At 46.8% G+C, this 13,273-nt stretch overlaps 1 protein-coding gene across 2 annotated transcripts in view; it reads right to left on the bottom strand.

The window, feature by feature from the left end:
* LOC127411723 (slit homolog 1 protein-like) overlaps nt 1-13,273 on the bottom strand; it is a 180,612-nt gene that overhangs the window by 45,438 nt on the left and 121,901 nt on the right. For both annotated transcript variants that reach the window (XM_051647428.1, XM_051647430.1), the window contains 6 exons: nt 12,811-12,955; nt 12,620-12,694; nt 12,400-12,543; nt 12,153-12,296; nt 5,819-5,985; nt 5,148-5,280 (listed from right to left, as the gene is read on the bottom strand). In XM_051647428.1, coding sequence (XP_051503388.1) covers nt 5,148-5,280; nt 5,819-5,985; nt 12,153-12,296; nt 12,400-12,543; nt 12,620-12,694; nt 12,811-12,955 — 808 coding nt within the window. The remainder of the gene's footprint in view (nt 1-5,147; nt 5,281-5,818; nt 5,986-12,152; nt 12,297-12,399; nt 12,544-12,619; nt 12,695-12,810; nt 12,956-13,273) is intronic.

Genomic DNA, 13,273 nt, shown 5'->3' with positions numbered 1-13,273 from the left:
TCAATAACTTTTAATATCCATCTCATTTTAGGGAGTGCTGTGGGTCTGCCCCAAAGGAGGCTAATTAGAGGGTATTTTGGCCCCTTCCCCCATCATGGTGTGCTGCGAGATTCACCTTTTGAATACAAGTTTATTTGGTTGTGTAGCGTGGGGCACTAATGTGAGTAGGGCGTGGTCCTCTCTTTCTTTGGGTTGGTCTGGGGACCTTCCTTTTTAAGTGCTCTCGCCTATCTAGGGGTTGGCCACAGTTCGTTCTCAGCTCCAAAGCAATTAATTTTATTCTGTGTAATTGTTTGCAGGTAATTAAAAGGTATTGGAATGTATTGAGTGCTTCATCGGTGACTCCTGATGTTTTAAAAAATAAATGTATATTGTTGATTTTCTAAACCGTCTCCGGTATAACGAACCTCTGTTTTAGTTTAAATCCTTGGGTGAGAGTCCCTAGGTGGCGTAGTTGGCTACATTCACAGTTTAGTGAATCTCTCTCTCTCTCTCCTTCAGCTCTCAGTCCCTCCCCCAACCCCCCCCTCGTGCCACAATGAGAGTTCTGACATTTATCTCTTTATCTTTGCTTTTACCTTTTTGTGTTTATAGCTAAACAGATGCTACAATAAAGATAAGCACAGAGTAAAAGGCAAAAACCTGACTTCCTGCTTGTCTGTATTTCAACTATTGATTAATAGCTATGTGGCATCCTGTAACACCAGCTGGGAGAAGGCAACAAGCAATCTCTACCATGTTAATCTTTTATATGAAACTCAGCAAAAAAAAGAAATGTGCTCATTTTCAACTGCTTTTATTTTCAGCAAACTTAATGTGTAAATATTTGTCTGAACATAAAAAGATTCAACAACTAAGGCATAAACTGAACAAGTTTCACAGACATGTGACTAACAGAAATTGAAAAATGTGTCTCTGAACAAAGGGGGGGACTGTTAACAAAAGTAACAGTCAGTATCTGGTGTGGCCACCAGCTGCATTAAGTACTGCAGTGCATCTCCTCCTCATGGACTGCACCAGATTTGCCAGTTCTTGCTGTGAGATGTTACCCCACTCTTCCACCAAGGCACTTGCAAGTTCCCGGACATTTCTGGGAGGAATGGCCCTAGCCCTCACCCTCCGATCCAACAGGTCCCAGACGTGCTCAATGGGATTGAGATCTGGGCTCTTCGCTGGCCATGGCAGAACACTGACATTCCTGTCTTGCAGGAAATCACGCACAGAACGAGCAGTATGGCTGGTGGCATTGTCATGATGGAGGGTCATGTCAGGATGAGCCTGCAGTAAGGGTACCACATGAGGGAGGAGGAAGTCTTCCCTGTAGCGCACAGTCCGATGATGCTGTGACACACCGCCCCAGACCACGACGGACCCTCCACCTCCAAATCTATCCCGCCCCAGAATACAGGCCTCGGTGTAACGCTCATTAATTTGACAATAAATGTGAGTCCGATCATCACCCCTAGTGAGACAAAACCATGACTCATCAGTGAAGAGCACTTTTTGCCAATCCTTTCTGGTCCAGCGAAGGTGGGTTTGTGCCCATATACGACATTGTTGCTGGTGATGTCTGGTAAGGACCTGCCTTACAACAGGCCTACAAGCCCTCAGTCCAGCCTCTCTCAGCCTATTGTTGACAGTCTGAGCACTGATGGAGGGATTGTGTGTTCCTGGTGTAACTCGGGCAGTTCTTGTTGCCATCCTATACCTGTCCCGCAGGTGTGATATTCAGATGTAGTGATCCTGTTCAAGTGTTATACGTGGTCTGCCACTGCGAGGACGATCAGCTGTCCTTCCTGTCTCCCTGTAGCATTGTCTTAGGCGTCTCACAGTACGGACATTGCAATTTATTGCCCTGCAGTCCTCATGCCTCCATGCAGCATGCCTATGGCACATTCACACAGATAAGCAGGGACCCTGGGCATCTTTTGGTGTTTTTCAGAGTCAGTAGAAAGGTGTCTTTAGTGTCCTAAGTTTTTATAACTGTGGCCTTAATTGCCTACCGTCTGTAAGCTGTTAGTGTCTTAATGACTGTTCCACAGGTGCATGTTCATTAATTGTTTATGGTTCATTGAACAAGCATGGAAAACATTGTTTAAACCCTTTACAATAAAGATCTGTATAGTTAGTTAGATTTTTACAAAATTATCTTTAAAACACAGTGTCCTGAAAAAGGGACGTTTATAATCATGTCCTAACCAGCCGTGACCTTAACTAACACACACGACAACTTGTCTGTCACATTGAGTAGCGTCACCCACAGTGAAATCTCATTAGTCTAAAATCCTGCACCACATGAATGTATATTAACATCAAATATGCCCTGACTGACTATGTGTCAAGGAGAAACTCACGGAGGCAGGTATATGGACTCAGTGGGGTTTTATTGAACAGGTGAATGAAAAAGCGATGTAAACAACAGGTGAGTAAATACAGATAGAGTAGTGTTGCAAACAGCAGGTAAGTAATTTCCAGACAGGGAAATAAAGTGATGTACAGATGAATAGATAACTCACAACAGTCCTTAGATCCTTGCAGGTACCTTTGAAGAAGCAGGAGAGTCACAACACTCGACAATAACCAGAGGAGGAGATCAACAATGAGGAAAATATCCACAGAATATGACACCAGGTAAGTACTAACAGGTAAGTTAGTCAGTACTAGGAAGTCCATAGTTTCTGAGCAAACCTTGACGAGAACAGACAAAGAGTGAGTGTGAAAGCTGGAAATAAATGCAGTCCTTGATTATTCACTAATGATGTGCAGGTGCATGTGATCAAAACGAAGGGGAGAGTGAGCGCTGTGTCGACAGTGAGGGAGAGAGAGTCCAATGGATCTGTGACAGAACCCCCCCTTCCTAAAGGGCAACTCCTGGCGCCCAAAGATGGATGAGGAGGGCAGGAGGAAACTGATGACAGGGAAGGATCCAGGAGGATGATCAAGAGGAATTGGCGGATGATCCGGTGGCCAGGGAGGAGTCTGCGGATGATCAGAAGGCCAAGGAGGTGACCACAGGGCAGGGACTTGGTCAGGAGGCTTGGGAGGTGGCCATAGGGCAGAGATACGGTCAGGAGGCCTGGGAGGTGGCCACAGGGATGGGTCAGGAGGACTGGGAGGTGGCCACAGGGACAGGAGGCCTGGGAGGCGGCCACAGAGCAGGGACAGTGTCAGGAGACCTGGGAGGCGGCCACAGGGCAGGAGGCCTGGGAGGTGGCCACAGGGCAGGAACAGGGTCAGGAGGCCTGGGAGGCATCCACAGGGCAGGAACAGGGTCGTAAATTCCCCTTGTCTGAGATGTCACAGGTGACTTGGGGGGAACCAGCTGATCAGGAGGAGGAAGAGGAGCTAATGTCCTGGGTGGAGTCAGCGGAGGAGAAAGGGCCATCGTGCTGGTCAGAACCAGTGGAGGAGGAAGGGCCATCGTGCTGGACGGAACCAGCGGTGGAGGAAAGGCCATTGTGCTGGACGGAATCAGTGGAGGAGGAAGGGCAATAGGCAGATCCGGAAGCGGAACAACAGTCGTAGGAGGTGGAGTATCTGGGTTTGAGGACAGAGCCGAGGAAGACTCAGAGGGCAGAGCTGAGGGAGGCTTGACAAAACAGGCAGAGCAACAGGAGTAGTGATTGGAGATTTAGGAGGCGGAGTTTGTGGTGAAGCGGGCTGAGCCATAGGAGCTGGAGTTTCTAGTGTTAAAGGCGGAGCCGTGGAAGATTCTGGGGGCGGAGCCGTGGAGGGCTCGATGAAGGCAAGTGGAGCCAGGAGAGGTTCGACGGGCAGAGCTAAGGAAGGCGGAGCCAGGAGATGCCCGAAGGGTGGAACCACGGAATGCAAAGCCATGAAAGGCTCGAGGGGCGGAGCCAAGGAAGGCAGAGCCAGGAGATGCCCGACGGGCGGAACCATGGAAGGCAGAGCCATGGAAGGCTCGAGGAGCGGAGCCAAGGAAGGTGGAGCCAGGGAAGTCTTGAGGGATGAAGCCACGGTAGGCGGAGCCATGGCAGGCTCGGGGGGTGGAGCCATGGGAGGCTCAAAGTGCGGAGCTATGGAAGGCAGAGCCATGGGAGGCTCGAGGGGCGGAGCCAGGGAAGGCAGAGCCATGGAAGGCTCATGTGGTGAAGCCAGGGAATGCGGAGCTATGGGAGGCTTGAAGGGCGGAGCCATGGGAGGCTCGAGGGGCCATGGAAGGCTTGGAGCAAGGAGCCATGGAAGGCATGGAGCAAGGAGCCATGGAAGGCTTGGGCGAAGGAACCATGGAAGGCTTGGAGCAAGCTGGTAGTGACTGGGAACTGATCTCCATGGATGTAAGTGCTAGCAGTGACTGGTGAGCAGGAGTTCTTTTTCTTCTCCTCCTCCGGACAGCTGGAAGTGCTGTTGTGAGAATGGTCGAGGCTAGAGGCATTGGTTCTGGGACGGTCGAGGCTACAGGCGTCAGCTCTGGGACGGTTGAGGCTACAGGCGTCGGCTCTGGGACGGTTGAGGCTACAGGCGTCGGCTCTGGGACGGTCGAGGCTACAGGCGTCGGCTCTGGGACGGTTGAGGCTACAGTCGTCGGCTCTGGCTCATTAACCGTGGCAGGCATGGGCGCTGGCTCGTTTACCGTGGCAGGCATGGGTGCTGGCTTGTTTACCATGGCAGGCATGGGCATCGGTAGCAGCCCGGGGTTCCCGCCATAACCCACAGTGTAAGGGGAGAATGTGACCTCCATGGTCGTTGCCGTCGACCACGGCGGGGAATCGGCCACTGGAGCTTTGAGAGGCGCACTCTTGGCGCACTAGATCTGCGAAGCTGCTGCTGCTGTAGTAGGAAGACTTGCTACTGCTATAATATACATAGACACACTATATTGAGCATGTAAGACATACTGCCGCACAATTAGACATGCATACATTCCCTTGAAGCACATCTAGACGGGTGATGCTGGGGAGGAGGAGGCTTTCAGAGAAAAAATGGCTAATGTGCAAACAACTGAGCAATTTGAATATTTGACAAAGAGAGAGTACACAAGTTGATTGACTAACAGATTGCACCTATCCATTTATACCATGTGTGATGATTGGCTTAACAGATTATTTGTCAAGGTCCTATCAGCTTGTGCCATGTAGAGTTTCATGACTGAACTTTAAATAATTTGTGTTATGGTTTGGACTCACAGCTCCGTGACGTTGCGAGGAATGCCTTTGGGTAAGACCTGCAGATGTTTGTTGCTACAGCGCACCACCGTCTCCAGACAGGTACACTCGCTGGGACACTGGACGGGTGGCGTACAGCTCACTTCCTCATGACCTGCCCACAGGAAATACAAACAGATTAATAACAAAGTAAACAAATCTGTAGGAATGTTAAAGAAAGACATAGAGAGATAAATCATAAGAAAATGTAAGTGCTAAGATGATGTAAAAAATGAAAGAAAATGTAAGATGATTCATATAATCTATAAAGGGCTGTGGCTGGTTTGGCTCTAATATGGCCTCTAAGGCCAAAAAGGTCCAATATCAGATGTAATTATGGGGTTGGCAGAGTGAATACAAGGATGAACAGACTGAAGTGTGTTTAGATCAGAAAAACAAGTAAAAGGTAGAGAGAAAAAGGCAGAGACCCAGCCAAGACTAACAGTTGACACAAGGGAAGCGTCTATTATTGGTGGGTGTATAACTCTTACTATTTCGTACAAATAAAGGAAATCGCCACCTCATACTATAGTGACAAATTCTCGTGAGTTCGGGTTGGGTAAAAATGCCTATCATCTTTCTGAGTCAAATAACTTAAACTAGAATCTGAATAAACTCTCTTTAGTTCACAGTGACTGATAAAAATCATTTACCTTCTTCACAGCGGAAATCAGGTAATGCCACGTCCTGCAGGGGAATCTCCTTGAGAAACGCTGGTCGCTGGCAGCGTGGGTTTCCTGTGACGATTTTGCGGTTCTTCAGCCAGTTGCTCAGCCATGCCAGATGACAGTTACAATTAAAGGGGTTGGCAAGAAGGTTTCTGCCACACACAAAAAAGATTTGAATGAGCTCCAGCCATGTCTAACTCATCCTAAACAGCAAATAAATATTTCCATGGAACACCTAAGGAAATAACTAAGAACAAGGAACTGTGTGTGCTTTTCATGTAGCACATTCTGTGATTTGGATGTTAATACTGTAGGAGTATTGCATAGCTTAAATACAGTACGTAGCTGGCCCTTCTCATGAAACGGTAATATCTGTGTGTCATTTCTGTTTACATGACTTACTACTAACATAAAGAATGGTTCGAAAAGAAGTTTCTCCTGCAGTCTTTACAGTATTTCATTCAATTATATTAACATTTATATTAGCCTCGTCACGCACAATATTTCAACTGCAGTATGGGAAAAATAACAGAGATCTATTTTTACAGTTGTTTGGCACAAAGTTCAAAAATACTGACTGAATATTGGTGAAGTGGTGTGATGGGATGATATATGCTAGTGAAAACTGTTATTTTCCATTTTTGCAATGGAAAAACAAATATTTTAAAAAGAACAGGATTGGCCCAACAACAGGTTTATTTTTCAATAGAGCACAACAGTCCAGTTCCGGAAAGTAAAAATGCAGTTTATTTTTTCCATTGGTGTATTGATTTTAAACTGATAAACCTCTAATGACAGACTTACCGTGAGCTCTGAAGTTGTTAATCAACGATATATGCTTCTGTTGAACCCACCAGTATGTTATTTCAACAAATAAATTTTAATCGTGTTTAATAGCAGAATTTCCTGAAGAAAAACTATGATCCTGAAGATATTGATCCACTAATCAGAGAATCACGGCAAACAAAGCACACGGAAGGAGCTCTGCAGAGACCACCCACTCGCAATTCGCATCATGAACACTCTCAAACTACTTATATATTTGCAAATATCTGAATATTTTGCAACAAACTTAAATGCATTATTTCTATACTTATAATTAACAGCTTTGAATCTATAGCTTTTTACTTTTCCGTCGTTTTAAATTAGATTATATAATTCAAAATAGCCCCTTTCACAAATACTACCTGGTAAACTATAGTAAAATTGTTTGATTGCCTTTACTGGTAAATGTACCACATCTGCTATTTACACATGCAATGGTTTCTGTCTTTTTTTATTTATTTTTATTTTGTGATCATTGACATCAGCACCAAAATGGCATTCAACTCTAATGTAGTTAGTTATTTTATCAGCTGACAAATTTCTTTGCACTTAAAGACTGGATTACACTACACCATTTCTGTACAATCTGTACAGAATCTAAAAATACTAGGCATCATACACATACCGGTTATGCAAATGGGTACAGACAAAAATTGTGCATCACACACTAAAAGACTGTGAATCACTCCTGCTGTCAAGTCGATCCGATAATAAACTGTGAAAACACATGCCCCCGTTCTAGGAGACGAATGACAAATATAAACAAACAGAAGTACGGGAGTGTTGCTGTTGATGTGGCTGGTACTCTAGTGTTAAATATTTTCTCCACTTTGAGCGATTGTTTGCAATCTCCATTTCTTCATGGTCGAGTGTTGTGGCCTCATGCGCTTGATTTCCATTGCCTGCTCACCATATGACTTCATATTTGAGGCGTGAAACATCATACACTACGAGATTAACACTATGCTCTAAATATCAAATTTTTATACCCTCTGACTAAATCAAATAATTTCACTGTCTGTCCAATTTGATGAAATTTTTTGACTCCAGAGCAACTGAATCTTCTTCGTCTTACATCAGTGCGTCCTGACCTTATTCAAACCGTTAATCTTACGACTCACACATCGCATCAAAACTGAACTTTTCTGGTAATTTTACAACTTCTCGTTCAGGGAAATTTCCAGTGCGAATTTTACCTGTGTTTTCGAACGAGGTGTGTTCTAAACACGTGACCTTTAAACTGAAAATTGCGAGTCATTTTCTGGAAAAGGCTATATGTGTGAAAGCAGCTAGATTCATGGGATTGTAGTTTATTCCCTCATTAAAGATGTATAGTACACAGACTTGTACCTTTGTCTTTTTGTTTAATTTTCAAATAATTTTTTGCCTCAAACCAAAGTTTGTAATGTTGTGATTCACCTCAGAGCTGGTTGGTTTGGTTCATGGCTTTCAACTCTTTATGAAGGATTTTATGAAATCCCTATAGAAAATATGAATGTGAAAAGTAATTCCAGAAACAAGAAGGCTGACATTAGATTGTGTGATTTATTTCAAGGAATACCAAAACTGAGTGATCCTACTACAATTTATGTAGTTATCTATTCAGATTCCATAACCTGCTGTGGCAGGGTTAAAATAAGGTTTAGTAACAATAAAATAACTTTTGACACACTGAAATGCTGTAACCACATATTTAGGATTGGGGGAAATCATTTAAGAATCATCCTTGAAAAAACATATTTATAAAACCATTTTTATGGTTTTATGTATGACTACTAATCTTAATATAGATTGGTTCACCAATAACCTTTTCAAATGTAGCAATAGAGAATACCGAATTCCTGAGAACAGCCCAGCTCTTACAGGAAACATCTGTCTCTAACTGCCAAGAATAAGAGAGGCTCAGGACCCATACGCAGAGTTAAAATAAATGAATTTATTTATACAAACAAAAGGGCAAAAATCAAACCAAAACTCCCACAAGGGGGAAAAACAATAAAGGAAGTAATCCAGGCTGGGGAAGAAGATAAACGGGGCACAGGACTGACCGGACCAAACAGAACAGACAAACTATTCAAACTACTGAGAGTTCATGCTGCCAAGATGACATACGTGCGATGCACCCACGTCAATAACAGATAGACATGAAGCGCAAGTGTCCGGATCCCGACACAGACCGAAACCGAACCAGACAGGAAGTCAGGATCCAGACACCATGCTCCTGACATGAAACAAGAAAGACTGAGGAGCGCATGGCAGGGAATATAACCAAAACCGTGCACTCACACAAAGACAGACAACGAAAAATGGGACAGACATGGAACGATGATGCCACGATCCTGCCAGAAAAAAACCCAGACTAACACAGTGACAGGACCATGACAGTACCCCACCAAAGGGACACCTCCCGGCATTCCAAAAAGGGAACATTAAACAATACACAAGACAGACAAACGAGCACTAACATAAAGCAGAAAGCACAAAAGAAAGGAAGGGAAGGGAAACCAGGGAGGTAATTTAAGGAAAAGGGTGGGGTCTGGCGGCCTGGGAGGAGGTCTTGGGGTGAAGGTGGGGTCTGGCAGCCTGGGAGGAGGCTTCAGGACAGAGGCAGGGTCTGGCGGCCTGGGAGGAGGCCTCAGGGCAGAGGTGGGGTCTGGCGAAATGGGAGGAGGCCTCAGGGCAGACGTGGGGTCTGGCAGTCTGGGAGGTGGCCTCAGGGTAGAGGCAGGGTCTGGTGGTTTGAGAGGTGGCCTCAGGGCAGAGAGGACAGAGTACTGGGTGGTAGCCGTTGGACAGGGGTCAGAGGACTGGGCGGAGGCCACTGAACAGGGTTCAGGAGGGAACGGCTCAGGGGGCAGAGCCGTGGAAGGCTTGGGTACTGGCCACGGCAGAGGAACGGCCTCTGTGGCCATGAAAAACAGCAGAGACTGGAGAATGGCCTCCGTGGCTGTGAGAACTGGCAGGGAAGGGGGAACGGCCTCCATGGCATGGGCACTGGCAATGACAGGGGAATGACCTCCTTGGTCATGAGCACTGGCAGTGACTGGGGAATGGCCTCCATGGCTGGGAGCACTGGCAGCAACTGGGGAATGGCCTCCGTGGCCAGGAGCGCTGGCAGCAACTGGGGAACAGCCTCCATGGCTGGGAGTGCTGGCAGCAATTGGGGAACAGGAGCCCTTCTACTCCTCCTCTTCTTGGCGGCTTGGAGCACTGCTGTTAAAGTGGCCATCATGACTGAGGACGCTGGCACTGGGACGGCCGAGGCTTCAGGCACTGGCTCTGGGATGGATGAGGCTTCAGACGCCGGCTCTGGGACGGACAAGGCTTCAGACGCTGGCTCTGGGATGGACAATGCTTAAGATGCTGGCTCTGGGACAGATGAGGCTTTAGGAACTGGCTCATTGACTGTGGCAGGCGTGGACAGTGACTCGTTGGCCGTGGCAGGCTTGGGCGCTGGCTCGTTGGCCGTGGCAGGCGTGGGTGTTGGCTCATTGGCCGTGGCAGGTGTGGACACTAGCTCGTTGGCAGTGGCAGGCGTGGGCACTAGCTTATTGGCTGTGGAAGGTGTGGGTGCTAGCTCATTGGCCGTGGCAGGCGTGGGCGCTGGCAGCAGCAGCAGGGAAATGATCTCCGTGGCCATGGGCGCTTGCAGTGGGAGGGGAATGGCCTCCGTGGCCATGGGCACTGACAGCAGCAGGGGAACGGACTCCGTGGCCACTGACAGTGGCAAGGGAATGGCCTCTGTGGCCGTGGGTGCTGACAGCGGCATGGGAATGGCCTCTGTGGCTGTGGGTGCTGACAGCGGCAGGGCAATGGCTTCAGTGGCCATTGTCAGCGACTGAGGAGCGGGTGCCCTCCTCCTCTTCTGGGCGGAGGGAAATACTGCTGCTGTAGCAGCATCCGCCTCCTGGTGGTCAGCAGCAGTGGGCTCGATGGAGGCGTCCACTTCTGTGTGGGAGGTGCCCTTGTCCTTGGTTTGTGATGAGGATTGGAAGTCCCCTGAGGCACAGGCCGTGATATTCTCCTCCCATTTAAGGGCAAACCTGACTGCCTCGGGAAACTGCAAAATCCTCACCTCGTTCTGGGACAATGGATCTAATGTGCTCATTCAGACCTGCCCAAAAGAGATCAATTAGGCAGGTCTGATCATATCCCAGACCCGAGGACAATGATAAAAATTCAAGGGCATACCCCCACATGGACTTATCATCCTGCCGTAGCCCGTAAACTGCACGCTGACGACCAGTTGAAATAAAATCTCAGCTGGGTCCATCTTGGCCAGTTCATAATGTCAACAATAAGAGATGCTCAGGACCCAAACGCAGAGTTAAAATAAATGAATACATTATTACAAACTAAAAGGGCAAAAATCAAACCAAAACTCCCACAAGAGGGAAAAACAAACATAAACAACCCCGTAGGGGAAAAACAACAAAGGAAGTAATCCGGGCTGGGGAAGAAGGTAAACAAAGCACAGGACCGACCGGACCAAACAGGAACAAGGTAGGGGAACAGGACCGACAAGGAATGTGATCAAAAACACACACAGAACTGACTAGATCACAAGACAAACTGGAACTGGACAGCACATTTGAGGAGACTAAAATAGGGAGAGAAATCAAATGGCTTAACAGGGGACAGGTGAGACAAATTAACTAATAATAAGCAAACAAGGAGGCAGGGTATGACGTAAGACAGAGAGACATGCGGCTATACAGAAACAAAACAAAGCCACGTGCTCTCACAAGACAACAAAACACCCGAATGGCATGAACGCATATCGCCAAGACAATAAGGCAATATACGCCCATACCAACTAGCAAACAAGATGGGAGAATGTGTAGCAACGGCAAACAAAGTGATGCCACGCATTCTCACACTAAACGAAACCTGAGCATACATCGTGAGGCAAACGCAGTGCGATGCACGCAACAGCTGACAAAAACAAGACAGGACACCTGTGCGAGAGTTCGGCCACACACACACCCGTCCACCACTTAGACCAAAGTGAACTAACCTCAGCACAACATGAAGACAGCTCACGACCTGGGCACACAACGCAATTCGAGCGCGAAGCGAGGCACACCTGTGTTCGCGAGAGACAGACAAACTATTGACACGAATGCATGCTGCCAAGATGACATACGCGTGATGCACCCATGTCAATAACAGACAGACATGGAGCACGAGTGTCTGGATCCCAACACAGACCGAAACCAAACCAGAAAGGAAGTCAGGATCCAGATACCATGCTCCCGACATGAAACAAGACAGACCGAAGAGCGCATATCAGGGAATACAACTGAAACTGTGCGCTCACACAAAGACAGACAACGAAACACGAGACAGATATGGGACGATGATGCCATGGTCCTGTCATACAAAAACCCAGACTGGCAGAGTGACAGGACCATGACACTAACACCACATGCTAAACCCTTTATTAGGATTTCGGCCAATGTATGGACAGAAAATGCAGCATATTGGCTCATACAGGGTTGAGAGGCTCTGGAGCGTGTCAAAGGCTCCGGGAGTGATGGTCGTCAACGCGTTGTCGAAGAGGGACAGCAGACGGACATTGTGCAAGCCAGTGAAACTGTTGTTGTGAATGCAGCTGATTCTATTGTTTCGCAGCATTCTAGAAAAGAGACAAAAGGGTTGTGAAGATGCAAAGTTGAATTCAGATAATTTGTATTTCACATGATAGCTGAAAGTTTGTATTAGACTGAAATTGAGCTCACAGCATCCGCAGGCCGTCCAGACCTCTGAACATGGCACTCTGTACTGAGTCCAGCTGGTTAGCTGTCAGGTGCAGTTCATTGACAGAAGAAGCCCCCTCAAATGCCCCGTCTTCTATCTCAGAGATCTTATTGTTGCTGAGGTTTCTATAGGTTACATGACAGCTTCAGTAGAGCATCATAAGCAGCACATAAGCTCACAAAACCCGACAACATCACTTACATTTTCTTAAGGTGTGAAAGCGTCTTGAATACACCTGTGGCTTCTATACTTGTGATCTCGTTATTGTTGAGACGACTAAACATAAAGTGAAACAGCAGAATGAGAGGAAGGAACATTACAATATATTATTTGAGCAGATAGAGGTTGTGTCTGGACATATGACAGCGTATGATATAGATTGGTTGTCTTACAGTTCAGTGGTGGACCCAGGGATGTGCTCAGGGATTCGGCTCATTCGCAGATTCGAGCAGTCCACCACGTTAGACTCACAGCGGCATTTGGCTGGGCAGACTGGGTCATTATTACAGTCACTATTTAGTCTGCTGTCCTCAGTTCCTACAGGAAAAACAATGAAATGACAGTCAATGAAGATCAACAGGAAGATATTCATGGATCAAGAGCCATTCAAACAGGATGAGACATGATTAGGAAAATGGCAAAGACCTTAAAAAATAGACAGTGGCAGCAGGCATTTATTGAATGAGTGTTGAATAATTAAAATACATTTACAGTTCATGAGAAGCCAGGTAGTGTTTTCAAAACTGGTCAAAGTGCTCTCAGCTCACATTTCCCATCCATGTTGCGAATTTAATCAAATAAATCAGCATTTTCATCCCATGTGTTCAAGAGAACAAAATTGTCACTTCTGGGAAA

Source organism: Myxocyprinus asiaticus, chromosome 21 (assembly GCF_019703515.2).
Source record: "Myxocyprinus asiaticus isolate MX2 ecotype Aquarium Trade chromosome 21, UBuf_Myxa_2, whole genome shotgun sequence".
In the NCBI taxonomy this organism is placed as follows: Eukaryota; Metazoa; Chordata; class Actinopteri; order Cypriniformes; family Catostomidae; genus Myxocyprinus; species Myxocyprinus asiaticus.
Note: the sequence above shows the minus strand (reverse complement) of the source record. Positions and strands in the feature narration are given on the sequence as shown.